Here is a 15,839-nt window from a genome sequence, read left to right as displayed (position 1 = left end):
TTTTCAAAGAACAGATGCCATCCAGGGTAACAAAGCCCAAGGCCTTGGAGGCTTCCCAAACCAAGGCCCCAGCCTCAGGAGAATCTAAGCAGCAACATCCCTTCACACTGTGGCTTTTGTGAGCCCAAAGAACGGGACACCCTGAGTACCCTGATGAGGGCACCTAAATGCAGAGCCCCTGACCCAGCCACGCACCTTCTCAAACTCCAGCCGGATGGGTGACGGGAAGTGACCTGACACCCAGTCCGCGGCCTCCCGCCCCAGGGCCATCGCCTCAGCCACCGAGGACACGCCGAATCGGCACATGACGGAGTCAGTGTCACCATACACCACCTGTGGGCGGCGGGGATGTGTGTATGTGAGAAGCAGGGTCCCTTCTGTCAACTACTGGTGTCGGGGGGTGGCGGGTGGCTAATGCCAACGGGACCCAAGGATGCAACAGGAGAGTGGGCAGGGTGTGACCAGGAGGCACGGGGACATGGGGGTCCGGCCCGGCTTCCATCCCCCCACCTGCCCTGGGCCCATCTCAGGGCAGCGGTGGGCAGCCCCCGACCTTGGCGCTGGTGCTGTAGCCATTCTCCACTGTGTACTTAGACTCCACCAGCTGCTTGGTTTTCTCGATCATCTGACGTCCGAACCCCGTGACGCTCTGTCGGGGAGAGAATCATGCGGAGTGAAGCCCTGGGGGCCATGTGCAGTGAACATGGGCCGGCGGGGGAGGGGTCCCGCCTCTGCCATTTCCCAGTGGCATGGGCTTATGCACAAGCCACTCTGCCCCTCCTGGGCCTCAGTTTCCAAATCTGCAAAATGGGACTATAAGGCGGCTCCTCAATGGTCAGGTGGAAAGAAGTGGGTTCCCTGGCTCAGAGTTCTGGACATGCACAAGGAAGTGACTACATCAAATGCATGCTGGAAAGACTGCGGCCTGAAGAGGCCACTGGCCCAGTGTTTCCCTCACACTGACATTCTGGGCAGCTCTCTATGGTACAGGACCACCGACATAGCCAGCCCCATCCCTGGAAGCCAGCAGTGCCACCCCCATCCCTGTACCACCAGAACTGGCCCTACCTACACATTGAAAAATGCCCCCCAGAGCAGGGGGTGGCACCACCCTGACTAAGAAACCATTGAGAAACCCACTGTCTTATTTTAGAGTTAAGAAAACTGGCTGGTGTGGTGGCTTATGCCTGTACACCCAGCACTTTGGGAGGCTGAAGTGGCTGGATCACTTGAGGTCAGGAGTTCGAGATCAGCCTGGACAACATGGTGAAACACCATCTCTACTAAAAATACACACACACACACACACACACGCACACACACACACACACGCACACACACACACAAACCTAAAAAATACTTAAAAAACAACAACAACAACACCACCACCAAACCTGAGGCTGGGGGTGGGGACACAAAGGAGAGATGGGTGTGATTCTTCTGTTTTTGTTTGTGTGGATCCAGTCAGGAAATCTGTCTAACTAGAGCATTTTGTCCATTTACATTTAGTGTAATTACTGATATAGCTGGGCTTACGTCTACCACTTTACTGTCTAGCTTTTACTTGTTCCACCTGTCCTATGTTCCTTTTTCTTTCCTTTGTAATCTTTTCCTGAAATGATTCAATATTTTTTTTTTTTAAGAGACAGGAGGCCAAGCGTGGTGACTCACACCAGTAATCCCAGCACTTTGGGAGGCCGAGGCAGGTGGATCACCTGAGGTCAGGAGTTCAAGACCAGCCTGGCCAACATGGTGAAACCCCGTCTCTACTAAAAATGCAAAAATTAGCCAGGCGTGGTGGCGGGTGCCTGTAATCCCAGCTACTCAGGAGGCTGAGGCAGGAGAATCACTTGAACCTGGGAGGGAGAGGCTGCAGTGAGCCAAGATTGTGGCATTGCACTCCAGCCTGGGTGACAGAGCAAGACTCCATCTCAAAACAAACAAACAAAAACTAAAAGAGACAGGGTCTCAACTCTGTCACCCAGAATGGAGTGCAGTGATGCCATCACAGCTCACTGTAACTCAAACTGCTGGGTTCAAGCCATCTTCCCGTCTCAGCCTCCTGAGTAGCTGCAACTATAGGCATGAGCTACCACAATGCCTGGCTAGTTTTGTTTGGTTGTATTTTTTGTAGAGATGGGGTTTCACTATGTTGCCCAGGCTGGTCTTAAACCCCTGGCCTCAAGTGATCCTCCCTCCTCAGTGTCACAAAGTGTTGGGATTACAGGCGTGAACACTGTAATTCATTACTTTTTTTTTTTTTTTTTGAGACAGAGTTTTGCTCTATTGCCCAGGCTGGAGCGCACTGGCGCAATCTCGGCTCACTGCAACCTCTGCCTCCCGGGTTCAAGCGATTCTCCTGCCTCAGCCTCCCGAGTAGCTGGGATTGGAGGCACCTGCCACCACTCCTGGCTAATGTTTTGTATTTTTAATAGAGACAGGGTTTCACCATGTTGGCCAGGCTGGTCTTGAACTCCTGACCTCGTGATCCGCCCGCCTCGGCCTCCTAAAGTGCTGGGGTTACAGGCGTGAGCCACCGCGCCCAGCCAATTCATTGCATTTTTATTATTCCACCTCTTGCTCCCATAAGCTTGAGAGACAGAAATAAGGAAAGAGGTCAAGAGACAGAAACAGAACAGTGACAGAGGGAAGCGGCTGAGAGAGAAAAGACAGAGACACAGGATTGGTAAGAGGCAGCCCCAGGGGAGGGCCAAGCTGTGCTCTCTTGGCCTGGCCTCTGCTTCAGGGCTGGAGCCTGATGTCCACACAGCCACCCCTTTCCACCAAGAAGGCTGGGGAGGCAGCCGGGGACTGTGAAAGGCAGAGGGGAGTTGGGAGCATGCAGTGAGCGATTCACTTTGTGCAAAGAAAGGTCTGGCTCTTGCCTGGCTCCTGGTAGTCTAAGCCCCTAGAATATCCCGCCTGATAACAGTGTCTCTGTTCCAGCCTGGGCAACATGGCGAGACCCTATCTCTACAAAAAATAACAAAAATAGGTGGCACGTGCCTGCAGTCCCAGCCACCTGGGAGGCTAACGTGGGGGGCTCACCTGAGTCCCGGAGGTTGAGGCTGCAGTGAGCCACGATTGTGCCACTGCGCTCCAGCCTGGGCGAGAGTGAGACTCTGTCTCAAAAAAAAAAAAAAAAAAAAAAAGGTGTTTGTGTACCTGGGACTTTGAACCACACCAGGTAGTTGACACTAACATGGTTTATGGTAGGGCCCTGGGCCATGCAGTATCAGTTTGACCTCTGGGGGTTGCTGAGGGGCCTGGGGATGATGGAGTCACTAAGGCCAGTCACAGGGTGCTCCATGCCTACAGGACTGACACCCAAGAAAAACCCTGGACCCCAAAGCTTGGGTGAGAGCCTCTGGTTGGCAATGCTGCGTGTGTGCAGGCACGCATCAACACTGGGAGGAAGGAGGGCCATCCTGGCAACTCTACTGGGAGAGCACAACTGGAAGACACGCCTGGTCCGTCCCTCCTATACCCTGCCCTGTGCACCTCTTTCTTTTGCTGAGTTTAATCTGTGTCCTTTTGCTGTATTAAATCATAACCATGAGAACCAGCTTTTCTGTTCTCTGAGTACTTCTAGTGAATCACTGAACCTAAGTGGTCTTTGGGACCCCCAGAACTGCGGGTGGGTGGGTGTGTGCAAAGGCCCCACCCACTGAGAATTCATCCAAGCCTTCCACCCAGAGCCCTGTGAAAAGTGGCGCAGTGCCCAGCCAGGGAGGGAGCTCCCCGTGGCTAGAGGTAACCAAGCAGAGCGGCACAACTACTGGCCTGGAATGGGCCAAGACTCAAGTCCCAGGGGAGAAGACTGGACAGGAAGACCCTTCCGAGGCCCTCATATGCCAGGAGCTGGGGCACTGACCCCAGCTTGGCAATCTCGGAAACTCAGGCCCTCTGTGGTTTCAAAGAATCTGTTTTTCTGTTCAAGCAGCAGAGCTGCCGTGGGTAGGCAGACCGGGACGCTGCCGTGGGGACGGTGAATGGCTTCCCTCCCCCACGTCCCTTGGCCTCTGTGTGAGCGTCGCCTATTGAGAGGGGTGAGTCCCGCCCAGCCCCATCACTCCCCGACAGTCCGCACCTCCTGCTTTATCCGGCTGCAAAGCTCGTAGCGCCACTTGTGTCCTAAACACGTTTACACAGACCTGTCAGTGTCCCCACTGGGCTGCAAGATGACAGGGACAGGAGCTCTCATCCATTTTGTTCCCCTCTGTATCCCCAGGGCACAGAGTGAGCCCTGACCACAGTGTGTGCTCAGTAGGCATTTGCTGAGTGAAGGAATGGACCAATTGCTCAAGCCACATTGGCATCCTCTCTCTAGAAGGCCAGTGAGTTGGGGTGCCCAGTCCTCTGGATACAGGTCCCCCACATGGAGCCCTGGTCTCCTACACAGGGGGCCCACCTGCCCCCAGTTGCCTTCCAGGGGCCCGAGTGCTCACCTGTGAGATCTCCAGGCACGGCAACTTGCCCACCTGGGCGCCAGTGAAGCCGTATACGGAGTTGGCGCTCACCTTCAGCGCCAGCTGCCGTCCATCCAGGACCTGGCGCCGCAGGGGGTCTGTCTCCTTGGCCAGCTCGGCCTTGGCCCTGCGAGGGAACACGGGGAAAGCACACTCAGGTGGCACCTGGGCATTGGTCAGGGCTCCTTTCTGGAAGTGAGTGCCATGTACAGTTGGGCGTACTGTGCACTGCACAGAAGCTTCTGGCCAAGGGGGCAAAAGGAAGCTGCCAGGAGGGGATGCCTTGTGCTAATTCACGCACAGCTGAGGGCAGGGTGGCTGGGCAGCCCTGGGGTGTCCCAGTGAGGGACAGGGATTGCCCAGAGGCCCCAACAGGTCTGAGCTCCAAGCAGGCGATCTCCAGGGCTCACCTCTTCCGGGCACTGAGCAGGTTCTCCAGGATCTGGGGCAGCAGCCCCTTCCGCACTGAGGTCTTCACAAACTCGTCCCCGGTGGGGGTCCTGATGAACTGATCCTCAGTCAGGCTGGGTTGGAAGGTGTTGGGGTGACTGCCGGCCACCCTCCTGCTCCAGCCCACCTCTGCCCTACGGTCCTGGCCTTGGCCATGAGCACACACAGGCCCCTCAAGCACCCCTCCACTCCCCACTATCTCTGGGCCTGTGCCTATGCCCCCCACCAGACTGAGCCCCCCAAGGGAAGGCCCAGATGGGCCTCGGGGGACACATGCTGAATTGGGCACTATACCCCAGTTTGTGTGCAGTCCCGGGCCGAAGGAGCGTGGTGTAGCACAGGTTGTGGGCCATCATGATGGACGGGTACAGCGAGGAGAAGTCCAGGGTGGCGATGGGGACGTCGTAGTACCTGGGAGGGGAGCAGCCGCGGCCGGGAGTCAGGGCTAGGAGTTCCCATGCCGCCCCCTGCCCTGTCTTGTGGCCTCACCCTTTAAAAAAAAAAAATCATTCACTGGCTGGGAGCAGTGCTCGCTCCTGCAATCCCAGCACATTGGGAGGCTGAGGCAGGAGGATCGCTTGAACTCAGGAGTTTCAGATCAGCCTGGGCAACATGGCAAAACCCTATCTCTACAAAAAAATTAAAAAAATTAGCCAGGTGTGGTGGTGCACGCCTGTGGTCCCAGCTACTCAGGGGCCTGAGGCAGGAGGATTGCTTGAGCCTAGGAGGTGGAGTAAGCCAAGATCATGCCACCGCACTCCACCCTGGGTGACAGAGTGAGACCCTGCGTCAAAAAAAGAAAAAGAAAAAGAAAAAATATATATATATAATTAAGTAATCTACTATTTTATTTTATTATTATTTTTTTTGAGACGGAGTCTCGCTTTGTCACCCAGGCTGGAGTGCAGTGGTGCAATCTCAGCTCACTGCAACCTCCACCTCCCGGGTTCAAGCGATTCTTCTGCCTCAGCCTCCCGAGTAGCTGGCACTACAGGCGCCCGCCACCATGCCCAGCTAATTTCTGTATTTTTAGTAGAGACGGGGTTTCACCGTGTTAGCCAGGATGGTCCCAATCTCCTGAACTTGTGATCCGCCTGCCTTGACCTCCCAAAGTGCTGGGATTGATTACAGGGGTGAGCCACCGTGCCTGGCCTATTAATTTATTTTAGGGCCGGGGCGTTGCTCTGTCGCCCAGGCTGGAGGGCAGTGGCGCAATCATCGCTCACTGCAGCCTCCACCTCCTGGGCTCATCATCCTCCCAGCTCAGCCTCCCAAGTAGCTGGGATTACAGGCATGCACCACCACGCCTGGCTAATTTTTAAAAATTTTTTCGGCTGGGCACGGTGGCTCACGCCTATAATCCCAGCACTTTGGGAGGCTGAGGCAGGTGGATCACGAGGTCAGATCGAGACCATCCTGGCTAACACGGTGAAACCCCGTCACTACTAAAAATGCAAAAAAAAAAAAAAAAAATTAGCCAGGCGTGGTGGTGGGCGCCTGTAGTCCCAGCTGCTGTGGAGACTGAGGTAGGAGAATGGCGTGAACCCGGGAGGCAAAGCTTGCAGTGAGCTGAGATTGCGCCACTGCACTCCAGCCTGGGTGACAGAGCGAGACTCTGTCTCAAAAAGATAAAAATAAAAATAAATAAAAATAAAAAAATTTTGTGGAGCAGGGGCCTCGCTATGTTGCCCTGGCTGGTCTCAAACTCCTGAGCTCAAGCGATCCTCCCACCTCAGCCTCCCAGAGATTACAGGTAAAAACTGCACCCAGCCTGGGGCCTCACCCTTTGAGGGGCTCGATGACAGTGGCTCCCGTGTAGTCCTCGCCGCCCTCTGACTTCACCACAGGCATCAGCAGCCCCTCGTGCATGGCCTGGGAGGGGAGAAATGGAGTGGGTATAGGTGGGGCCGTGCGAATTGGGAGTGGGGAGAAAAAGTGCATCCAGGATGCCATCGCCTGGAGGGGGCCACAGACGTGCCTGGTGGGGGGTGGCGAGGACAAGTCTCGGCTACTGACCTGCCGCAACAGCTGGGATACGACCTTGACCTGCTGGCCACGACTGAGCAGGTAGCTGAGGGGCACGCCAGTGACCCTCGCCATCTCCACGGCGTTCACCAGCACCATGAGCCGCTCCAGCAGCCGCAGTGGCAGGTAGGCATCCTTCAGGCAGTACACAGCCAGGCGGCGGCGGGTCTGGTCGTTCCCATTCTGGGGATGGGCACGGATGGGGTCAGGGACCAGGGGTTGGAGGTGGGAGGTGGAGCAGGAGGAGGAAGTGGGGGTCAGGGTGAGGTAGCCTCGGGAAGGCCTGGGAGGTGAGGCGGGCAGGAGGGGCCTCCAAGTCGTCAGGGTCTGGGTGGGGATGGAGGTAGGGTTGGGGGCCAGGGAGTCCACAGGGCCAGAGGGAGGAGGAGGGAGCAGCCTGAAGGCCACCGTGGACCTGTGGTCAGGCCAGGAAAGCAGAGACAAGGTCATAGTGACAGAGGTCACAGGAGTGGAGAGAAATCTGGGGTCAGAGGTCAGGAAAAAGTGGGCGTCAGGTAAGGTCATAGGTCATAACAGCAGGTCAAAGAGTGAGGTCAGACGTGGGGGCGTGAAGTTGAGGTCAGAGGCCGGGGAAAGGTGAGGTGGAGGTCAGAGGTTGGGGTGAGAGGTCAGGGAGGCAGCAGGCACCTGCAGGTCGGTGATGATGCTGTGCTGCACGTCCTCCTTCTGCTCGCCCAGGAAGTGGAAGCTCACGGCATTGAGCGTATAGGAGCGGAGCTTGTACTCCCGCAGCAGCACCTAGGTGGGTGGGTGGGCTGGTGGGCTGCGGGCCTGGGCAGTGGCCTTCCAAGGACAGGGACACACCCCACCTCCCGCCCATACCTGCAGCATGTCCATCTGCACGCGGCCCACCATGCTGACAACCTTGGTGTCCCGCCGGCCCGTCTGCTTGGACTGGAATGAAGAGTCCCGGATGTTGGAGCGAAGGCCGGCCACACGGCCCAGGAAAGGGAATGTTTGTACCTGAGGAGGAGAGGCAGGGTGTGCAGCAGGCTGCGGGTCCCCGTCACATCAGCCAGAAGAACGGAGATTGAGACCAACCACAACATCCTTATAACAACCCTAGGGGGTCGAGAGCAACCCTGGGGGCAGAAAGACAGTCGGGCTGGGTGTGGGTGGCTGGAGGCTGGGGAGGGAGTCCGGAGTAAGGACTAAGCTGCAGCCGAGGCTGGGATAGCGAGTCAGGGGCCCTGATGGACTGGGGGCCAAGGATGGAGCCCAGTGTCTGCGGGCTGTACCTAGGCAGGAAACAGGAAGAGATTTGGGGACACTGTGAGCAGGCGGCCAGGTGGGGGCAGAGGCAGGACGCGGCGTGGAGCTGGGCTGAGATGGATGCTGAGGGCGCTGGAGGGCACCTGGCTGCAGGAGGCCTTGCAGGGTGCTGGGGCCCAGCCTGGGGGAAACTGAGGCCAGAAGAAGCCTGAGCTGGGGCCAGGGCAGAGGGTGAGGGACACCCAGGGAAGGGGAGGAGGAGTACCATGGCCCGGGCATCAGCACCACGCTGTGGAATGTACACTGGGGGTCCTAAGAGTTTGTTCTGTATTTTAGAATGGATTTTTTCTTGTTTTCTCTTTAATAGAGGCAGGGTCTTGCTATGTTGCCCTGGCTGGTCTTGAACTCCTGGGCTCCATCGATCCTCTCGCCTCGTCCTCCCAAAGTGCTGGGATTACAGGCGTGAGCCACCACACCCAGCCTGTTTTGTTTTTCCATTACCAAGCTGGCCAGACACAGAGAAAAGCAGGAAAATAAGGCAATATATCTCATTAAGGGCTGAACCATGTTCTCCCAAAAGATGTTGAAGTCCTAACCCCCGGCACCTCAGAATATAACCTCATTTGGAAATATGTCTTCGCAGGGGGTCAAGTGAAGATGAGGTCACTGGGGTGGGCCCTCATCTCACGACGGTGTCACTACACAAAGAGGACATGTGGGCTAGGTGCACTGGCTCACACCTGTAATCCCAGCACTTTGGGAGGCTGAGGTGGGCAGATCACCTGAGGTGAGGATGGAGACCAGCCTGGCCAACATGATGAAACCTAGTCTCTGCTAAAAAAAACAAAAACAAAAACAAAAATAGGCCAGGCGCGGTGGCTCACGCCTGTAATCCCACCACTTTGGGAGGCCAAAGCGGGCAGATCACCTGAGATTGGGAGTTCGAGACCAGCCTGGCCAACATGGAGAAACCCTGTCTACTAAAAATACAAAATTAGCCGGGCATGGAAGCGGGTGCCTATAATCCCAGCTACTTGGGAGGCTGAGGCAGGAGAATCACTTGAACCCGGGAGGCAGAGGTTGTGGTGAGCCGAGATCGTGCCATTGCACTCCAGCCTGGGCAACAAGAGCGAAATTCCATCTCAAGAAATAATAACAAAAAAGCAAAAATTTGCGGGGCGTGGTGGCGCACGCCTGTAATCCCAGCTACTTGGGAGGCTGAGGCAGGAGAATCGCTTGAACCTGGGAGGCGGAGGTTGCAGTGAGCCTCGATCGTGCCATCGCACTCCAGCCTGGGCGACACAGTGAGATTCTGTCTCAAAAAAAAAAAAAAAAAGAAAAAGAAAAGGGGTCAGGCGCAGTAGCTCACGCCTGTAATCCCAACACTTTGGGAGGCCGAGGCAGACGGATCACAAGGTCAGGAGATCAAGACCATCCTCGCTAACACAGTGAAACCCCATCTCTGCTAAAAACACAAAAAATTAGCCAGTCGTGGTGGCGGGCGCCTGTAGTCCCAGCTACTTGGGAGGCTGAGGCAGGAGAATGGCATGAACCTGGGAGGCGGAGCTTGCAGTGAGCCAAGATTGCGCCTCTGCACTCCAGCCTGGGCGACAGAGCGAGACTTTGTCTTGGAAAAAAAAAAAAGGGAGGACATGTGGAAACAGACACGCACAGAGAGAAGATGGTGTGAAGAGGCACAGGGGAATGATGGCCGTCTGCAAGCCAAGGAGAGAGGCCGTGAACCAGTCCTCCCTTGCAGCCCCCGAAGGAAGCAGGCCCGCTGACACTTTGGTTGTGGACTTTCCAGCCTTCAGGACGGTGAGACAATGACTTTTTGCTGTTTTCAGCCACCTGGTCTGTGGCTCTTTGTTACAGCAACTCGGGCAGAGGAATCCACCCTTACACACACGCAGACTCAAGAAGCATCCGGAATTTGCCCCATCCGTCAACACACTCCCCCCTCCTCCTCCATTATGATTCTTTTCCTTATGCTGATATAACCTAAAGGAAGACTGGGATTCAGTGGCTGCTTCATGGCTTGTTGAACCCCTGCAAGCTTCAGGCTGACCTTGAATGCACAGCCTTCTCTTACTCCACTGTAACGCCCTCCTTGCCTCTGACAAAAGCCACAGTAACTTTTCCGACTTGGAGCAGGGCAGGGCCAGGCTTAGGCTGCCCCTGCAGGCAATTGGCTGAGGCACACAGAGCAAGATGCACCAAGCCATGTGGAGAGGGAGTGGGAAGGAGGCCCAGGGCCCGGAGGCCACACCTGGGGCATCTGAGAGAAGCCTCCCACCTGCCCAGCCCTCACCTTGAGGGTCTGGGCCCGAGAGATGAGGTACGGAAGGTCGAAGTTCTGGATGTTGTAACCGGTGATCACGTCGGGGTCCATGATACGGATGAAGGTGGACCAGGCCTGGGGGTGGGAGCACATTGGGTCACCCTGGTGGTTGCCCTGCCTCGGATTCCCCTACTTCCAGAATGTTCTAGAACCCCAGCCACCCCTGAAAATCCTGCAGAACCCAGAGGTGAAGTGCTCAAGCCTAAGTGCACAGGGGCCCACCCAGACCCACAGACATGGGCGTCGCAGCACCCAGGAGCTGATGGCTCAGGACGTGGAGGCTGGCGGGGACCCCGGGAAATGGTGTGGGGTGTGGAGCGAGAGCTACCTGCAGCAGGTCCTCCTCCTTCTCGTAGCTCTGCACCTTGGCACCCAGGATGGGGGCACAGGGCCGCAGGGTGAGCGCCAGGCGTAGGAAGGGCTCCGGCTCCCCCCAGCGCAGGCCCAGCGAGCAGATCTGGATGACAGGGTCCCGCTCAGGCTCAGGGAAGATGCCTGTGAGGCAGGAGGATGCAGGCGCCTGACTCCTGCCCCTCACTCCCAACACAGCAGGGAGGCTGCACCTCCCATCTCCCCAGGGCTGTCCCCACTGCCTGCCGGCCCTACGTGGCTCACCGTGGCTCCTGCTCCGCTCTCACCTCCAGGCCATCTCCACACCCTCTGCGCTCACTCCATTTGGCCACATGGGCTGGGGTGCTCCTGCCCCAGCACCTTCACGCTTGCCATTCCCTCCACTGGACCTGCCTTTCCGACCCCCCACTTGGCACATCAATGAGGTGGGCAGGAGCCCGAGCCCAGGGACAGACCTTTGCGGCCGGCGCACTCGATATCGAAGCTGAGCACGCGCAAGGGCGCAATGCGCTGCCACGGCCCTTCCGGTGGGTGACTGACCACGTCAGACCACAGCACGTCCGCCTCCAGCTGGCACTGCGTAGCCTGTGGGCATGGGTTGGTCAGCGGTGGCAGCAGGGTACCAGCTCCCCACCCCGCCCTGCCCTGGGAAGCCCTGCACCTTCTCCTTCAGCCTCAGGGCGTATTTCCCGGCTGGGAGCTCCAGCCAGTTGCAGCCGACGATGTCCGTGTCCACCATGAACCTGGAGGGGGCTGGGGGTCAGTGGACAGGGGCTGCCCGAGGGTGGGGATAGAGGCTGGAGAAGTGAGGCAGAGGCCGTACCGGATCTCAAAGTCGACGTTGGCCTCGTAGGGCGCGAAGCTGGGCGTGCCCAGGCCTGCCACACGGATGCCCTGTTCCAGGAGACGGCGGGCCGGGGCCACGAGGCGCGGCAGCGCCACGGTGATGCGCAAGAACGGGGAGGGGCCGTGCCCGTGGTACCCAAACATGCCTGTGGATGGAAGAAGCTGGGACCAGCCAATGGCCTCCCGAGGGGACCCCCCAACCCGCTGATCCCGGGGGAGCACTCACTCTCTCGGGAGCACAGTTCCACGGCCAGCACGGCCGGCCCAGTCAGCTCCTTCCCCCCGCGATTGTCCCGGCTGATGGCCAAGTTCAGCTCCCGTTGCAGGTCACCCATGTGCTCGGGCCCGAAACCTGGTGTGGGAGGGATGATCAGAGGTGCAGGGGGCTCCAGTGGCTCAGGGAGGGGCTGGGTAGGGGCCACTTACCAGGGGGCGCTGGGGTGTAGAAGTAGGGAGCGAAGCCGTGGATGTGGCAGCAGACAGAGAACCCCTCATCGGTGACCCCGAAGGCGCGGAGCACAGGCACGGAGCCGCGGGATGGTGGGGGCCCCCCAGGCACAGGCTGCGCTGGGCCTGTGGGGTCACAGGGTAAGACAGCGGCCATGCCTCTCAGGGTCCTCCAAGGTGTGCCTCCACAGCCTCGAAATACCTTGGGGCCTGCAGCCTGGGGCACTCCTGCCCCTGTACCGTTCCCTGTGGCCATTTCAGCCTCCGCCCTGGTTCCCATCTCCAGCCTCATCCCCCAGGATCCATTCTCCACAGCACAACTACAGGGAGGCCCCTCTTTTTTATTACAAGATAAAAACAACTGGCCGTGCACAGTGACTCACACCTGTGATTCCAGTGCTTTGTGAGGCCAAGGCGGGAGGATCGCTAGAGCCCAGGACTTTGAGACCAGCCTGGGCAACAGAGCGAGACCCAGTCTCAAAAAAAAGAAAAAAAAAAAAAAATATATATATATATATACACATATACACACACACACACATATTATATGTACAAATAAATATATTTGTCTCTACAAAATATATTAATATATAATACGTTATATGTAAATTAATACATAATATATAAAAAATATATCATATATATATATCTTATATTTATATTTCAACCACCTCCCAGGTTGAAAGGATTCTTGTGCCTCAGCCACCTGAACAGCTGAGATTACAGGCCCATGCCACCACACCTGGCTAATTTTTTGAATTTTTAGTAGAGACGGGGTTTCACCATGTTGGCCAGGCTGGTCTTGAACTCCTGACCTCAAGTGATCAGCCTGCCTCAGCCTCCAAAAGTGAGCCACCATGCCGGGCCCAAAAGTATATTTTTAAAAGTTAGCCAGGCCGGGCGCGGTGGCTCAAGCCCGTAATCCCAGCACTTTGGGAGGCTGAGGCGGGCAGATCACGAGGTCAGGAGATCAAGACCATCCTGGCTAAAACGGTGAAACCCCATCTCTACTAAAAATACAAAAAATTAGCCAGGAGTGGGGGCGGGTGCCTGTAGTCCCAGCAACTCGGGAGGCTGAGGCAGGAGAATGGCGTGACCCTGGGAGGCGGAGCTTGCAGTGAGCCGAGATCGCGCCACTGCACTCCAGCCTAGGTGACAGAGCAAGACTCCGTCTCAAAAAAAAAAAAAAAGTTAGCCAGACATTGTGGTGCACACCTGTAGCCCTAGCTACTCCGAGGCTGAGGTGGGAGGATCACTTGAGCCCCGGAGGTTGAGGTTACAGTGAACCATGATTGTGCCACTGCTCTCCAGCCTGGGTGACAGAGGAAGACTGTCTCAAAAAAAAAAAAAAAAAAAAAATAGGCGGGGCACAGTTACTCACTCCTGTAATCCCAGCACTTTGGGAGGCCAAGGACGGCAGATCACCTGAGGTTAGGAGTTTGAAACCAGCCTGGCCAACATGGCGAAACCCTGTCTCTACTAAAAATACAAAAATTAGCCGGGCGTGATGGCGGGCGCCTGTAATCCCAGCTACTTGGGAGGCTGAGGAAGAAGGATCACTTGAACCCAGGAGGCGGAGGTTATAGTGAGCCAAGAGTGTGCCACTGCACTCCAGCCTGGGCGACAGGAGCGAGACTCCATCTTAAAAAAAAAAAAAAATTATTGGCCAGGTGCACTCCAGCCTGGGCAACAGAGGAAAATCTTGTCTCAAAAAAAAAAAAAAAAAAAAATCTTGTAAAAAGTCAAATTGGGCTGGCACAATGGCTCACACCTGTAATCTAAGCACTTTGGGAGGCCAAGGCGGGTGGATCACTTGAGATCAGGAGTTCAAGACCAGCCTAGCCAACTTGGCAAAAGCCCATCTCTACTAAAAATACAAAAATTAGCCAGGCATGGTGGTGTGCACCTGTAATCCCAGCTACTTGGGAGGCTGAGGCAGGAGAATCACTTGAACCCGGGAGGCAGAGGTTGCAGTGAGCCGAGATCACGCCACTGCACTCCAGCCTGGGCAACAGGGCAAGACTCCATCTCAAAAAAAAGAAGTCAAATTGACTTTTGGTTTATGTGTCTGGTGTTATGAATTTTAAGGCACAGAGGTCCTTGCACAGGCTGCAGCCACTACGTATGCAAAACAGCTCAACGCTCCAAGCACCTCCCTCAAGCTGACCCTGTGTCACCTTCGCTTCGCACTCCACAACCCCTGGCACCCACTGGTCTGTTCTGTCACTACAGCTCTATGGCAACCAGAGGGGCAGAGCCAGAGGGGCTGACCTGGCCCGGCCTCTGCCCCAGGAGCACAGGGCCAGAGGGGCTGACCTGGCCCGGCCTCTGCCCCAGGAGCGCAGGGCCCCAGCACTCACCCATAACCCCTAAACTCACCCACATAATGGTCAATCTCCAACTGTTGGAAGATGAGGGGCTCTGTCTGGGGGTCCAGGGCTGGTGGTGTGGGCCGAAGCCAGCGAGGATCTATGGCTGATGGTGGGACCTGCCCTGGTGGGGGAAGGGAAGGAAGTGGAGTACATGGAGTCATGGTCTTCCCCGGCCAGGATGGCATGTGGTTCTGAAAGGAGCCAGGCAGAGGTGGTGGTCTGGGTCAGGCAGGAAACTTGGAAGAGAATGGGGGTCAAGGGTCAGGGCCAGAATCACCGTAGGCCACACAGGCTGCATGGGGTGGAAGGGCAGTCCTTTGTAGGATTCAAAATTGGCCAGAGTGGGGTCACAGGTCAGCTTTGCAGCTGACTCTTGGACCAAAGGCAAGACCAAGGGCAATGGGTTGGGCAGCAGGAGCCTCCAACTCCAAGCCTACCGTCTGCAACCCCCTCCAGGACTGACTGCAGCTCCTCCTCCTCCTGCTCCTGCAGCCTGTGTTCTGCCTCCATCTCCTCCATCAGTGCCAGGTCCTCCTCGAATTGGGATGGCCGAGGTGCGTCATCATCATCCCAGAGGCCCCCACGGGCCCGCTTTGGGGGCACCCCGGGCCCTGGGCCTGGCCGCCGCTTGCCATCCATCCTGCTGGGCAAGTTGGAGCTTGGTGGAGGTTCTGACCGGAGACACCTCTTACCCTGTCTCCATGGCATCCCATGCACCCACCATGACCACGAGCCTTTTCCTACTCTGGACTGGCTGTACTAACATAGCTCTCTGCACCCTGCAGGCAGTGGGGTGGGAGCACATTCCAGACGCTCAGCTCAATTGTTAGCTACTGCAGCAGCAGCCCCGTCGACTCCCTGACCCTCTCTCCCATCACACTAGGTCCTTAGCACATCTCTTGCTTTTTTTTTTTTTCTTTTTGAGATGGAATTGTGCTCTTGTCACCCAGGCTGGAGTGCAATGGCATGATCTCGGCTCACTGCAAGCTCTACCTCCCAGGTTCAAGCGATTCTCCCCTCAGCCTCCCGAGTAGCTGGGATTACAGGCGCCCACCACCACACCCAGCTAATTTTTGTGTTTTGAGTAGAGACGGGGTTTTGCCATGTTGGCCAGGCTGGTCTCAAACTCCTGACCTCAGGTGATCCACTCGCCTCAGCCTCCCAAAGTGCTGAGATTACAGGCGTGAGTCTCCGCGCCCGGCCTTGGCACATCTCTTTATTTTCCATAAACCTCTGTCTCCGATACCTCGCCTACCAACCACCCATCTGCCCAGGCCATCTGCCATTGAAATGACAAAAACTGCA

The 15,839-nt window shown here is 56.6% G+C and overlaps 1 protein-coding gene across 4 annotated transcripts in view; it reads right to left on the bottom strand.

The window, feature by feature from the left end:
• The window catches only part of POLD1 (DNA polymerase delta 1, catalytic subunit), a 33,865-nt gene that overhangs the window by 3,918 nt on the left and 14,108 nt on the right, over positions 1-15,839 (bottom strand). The window contains exons 2-19 of one of the 4 annotated variants that reach the window (XM_031004391.2): positions 14,972-15,174; positions 14,542-14,655; positions 12,142-12,288; positions 11,942-12,067; positions 11,693-11,861; positions 11,531-11,612; positions 11,325-11,454; positions 10,847-11,013; positions 10,489-10,593; positions 7,788-7,928; positions 7,593-7,703; positions 6,936-7,127; positions 6,703-6,791; positions 5,214-5,330; positions 4,880-4,993; positions 4,449-4,596; positions 554-649; positions 196-333 (exon numbers count right to left, since the gene is read on the bottom strand). In XM_031004391.2, the coding sequence (XP_030860251.1) occupies positions 196-333; positions 554-649; positions 4,449-4,596; positions 4,880-4,993; positions 5,214-5,330; positions 6,703-6,791; positions 6,936-7,127; positions 7,593-7,703; positions 7,788-7,928; positions 10,489-10,593; positions 10,847-11,013; positions 11,325-11,454; positions 11,531-11,612; positions 11,693-11,861; positions 11,942-12,067; positions 12,142-12,288; positions 14,542-14,655; positions 14,972-15,173 (2,388 nt within the window). In that variant the 5' untranslated portion in view covers position 15,174. Of the gene's footprint in view, positions 1-195; positions 334-553; positions 650-4,448; positions 4,597-4,879; positions 4,994-5,213; positions 5,331-6,702; positions 6,792-6,935; positions 7,128-7,592; positions 7,704-7,787; positions 7,929-10,488; positions 10,594-10,846; positions 11,014-11,324; positions 11,455-11,530; positions 11,613-11,692; positions 11,862-11,941; positions 12,068-12,141; positions 12,289-14,541; positions 14,656-14,971; positions 15,178-15,839 lie in introns of all 4 variants that reach the window. The other 3 variants (XM_055370176.2, XM_031004392.3, XM_055370175.2) reach the window with 3 other exon arrangements.

Source organism: Gorilla gorilla, chromosome 20 (assembly GCF_029281585.2).
Source record: "Gorilla gorilla gorilla isolate KB3781 chromosome 20, NHGRI_mGorGor1-v2.1_pri, whole genome shotgun sequence".
Taxonomy (NCBI): Eukaryota; Metazoa; Chordata; class Mammalia; order Primates; family Hominidae; genus Gorilla; species Gorilla gorilla.
Note: the sequence above shows the minus strand (reverse complement) of the source record. Positions and strands in the feature narration are given on the sequence as shown.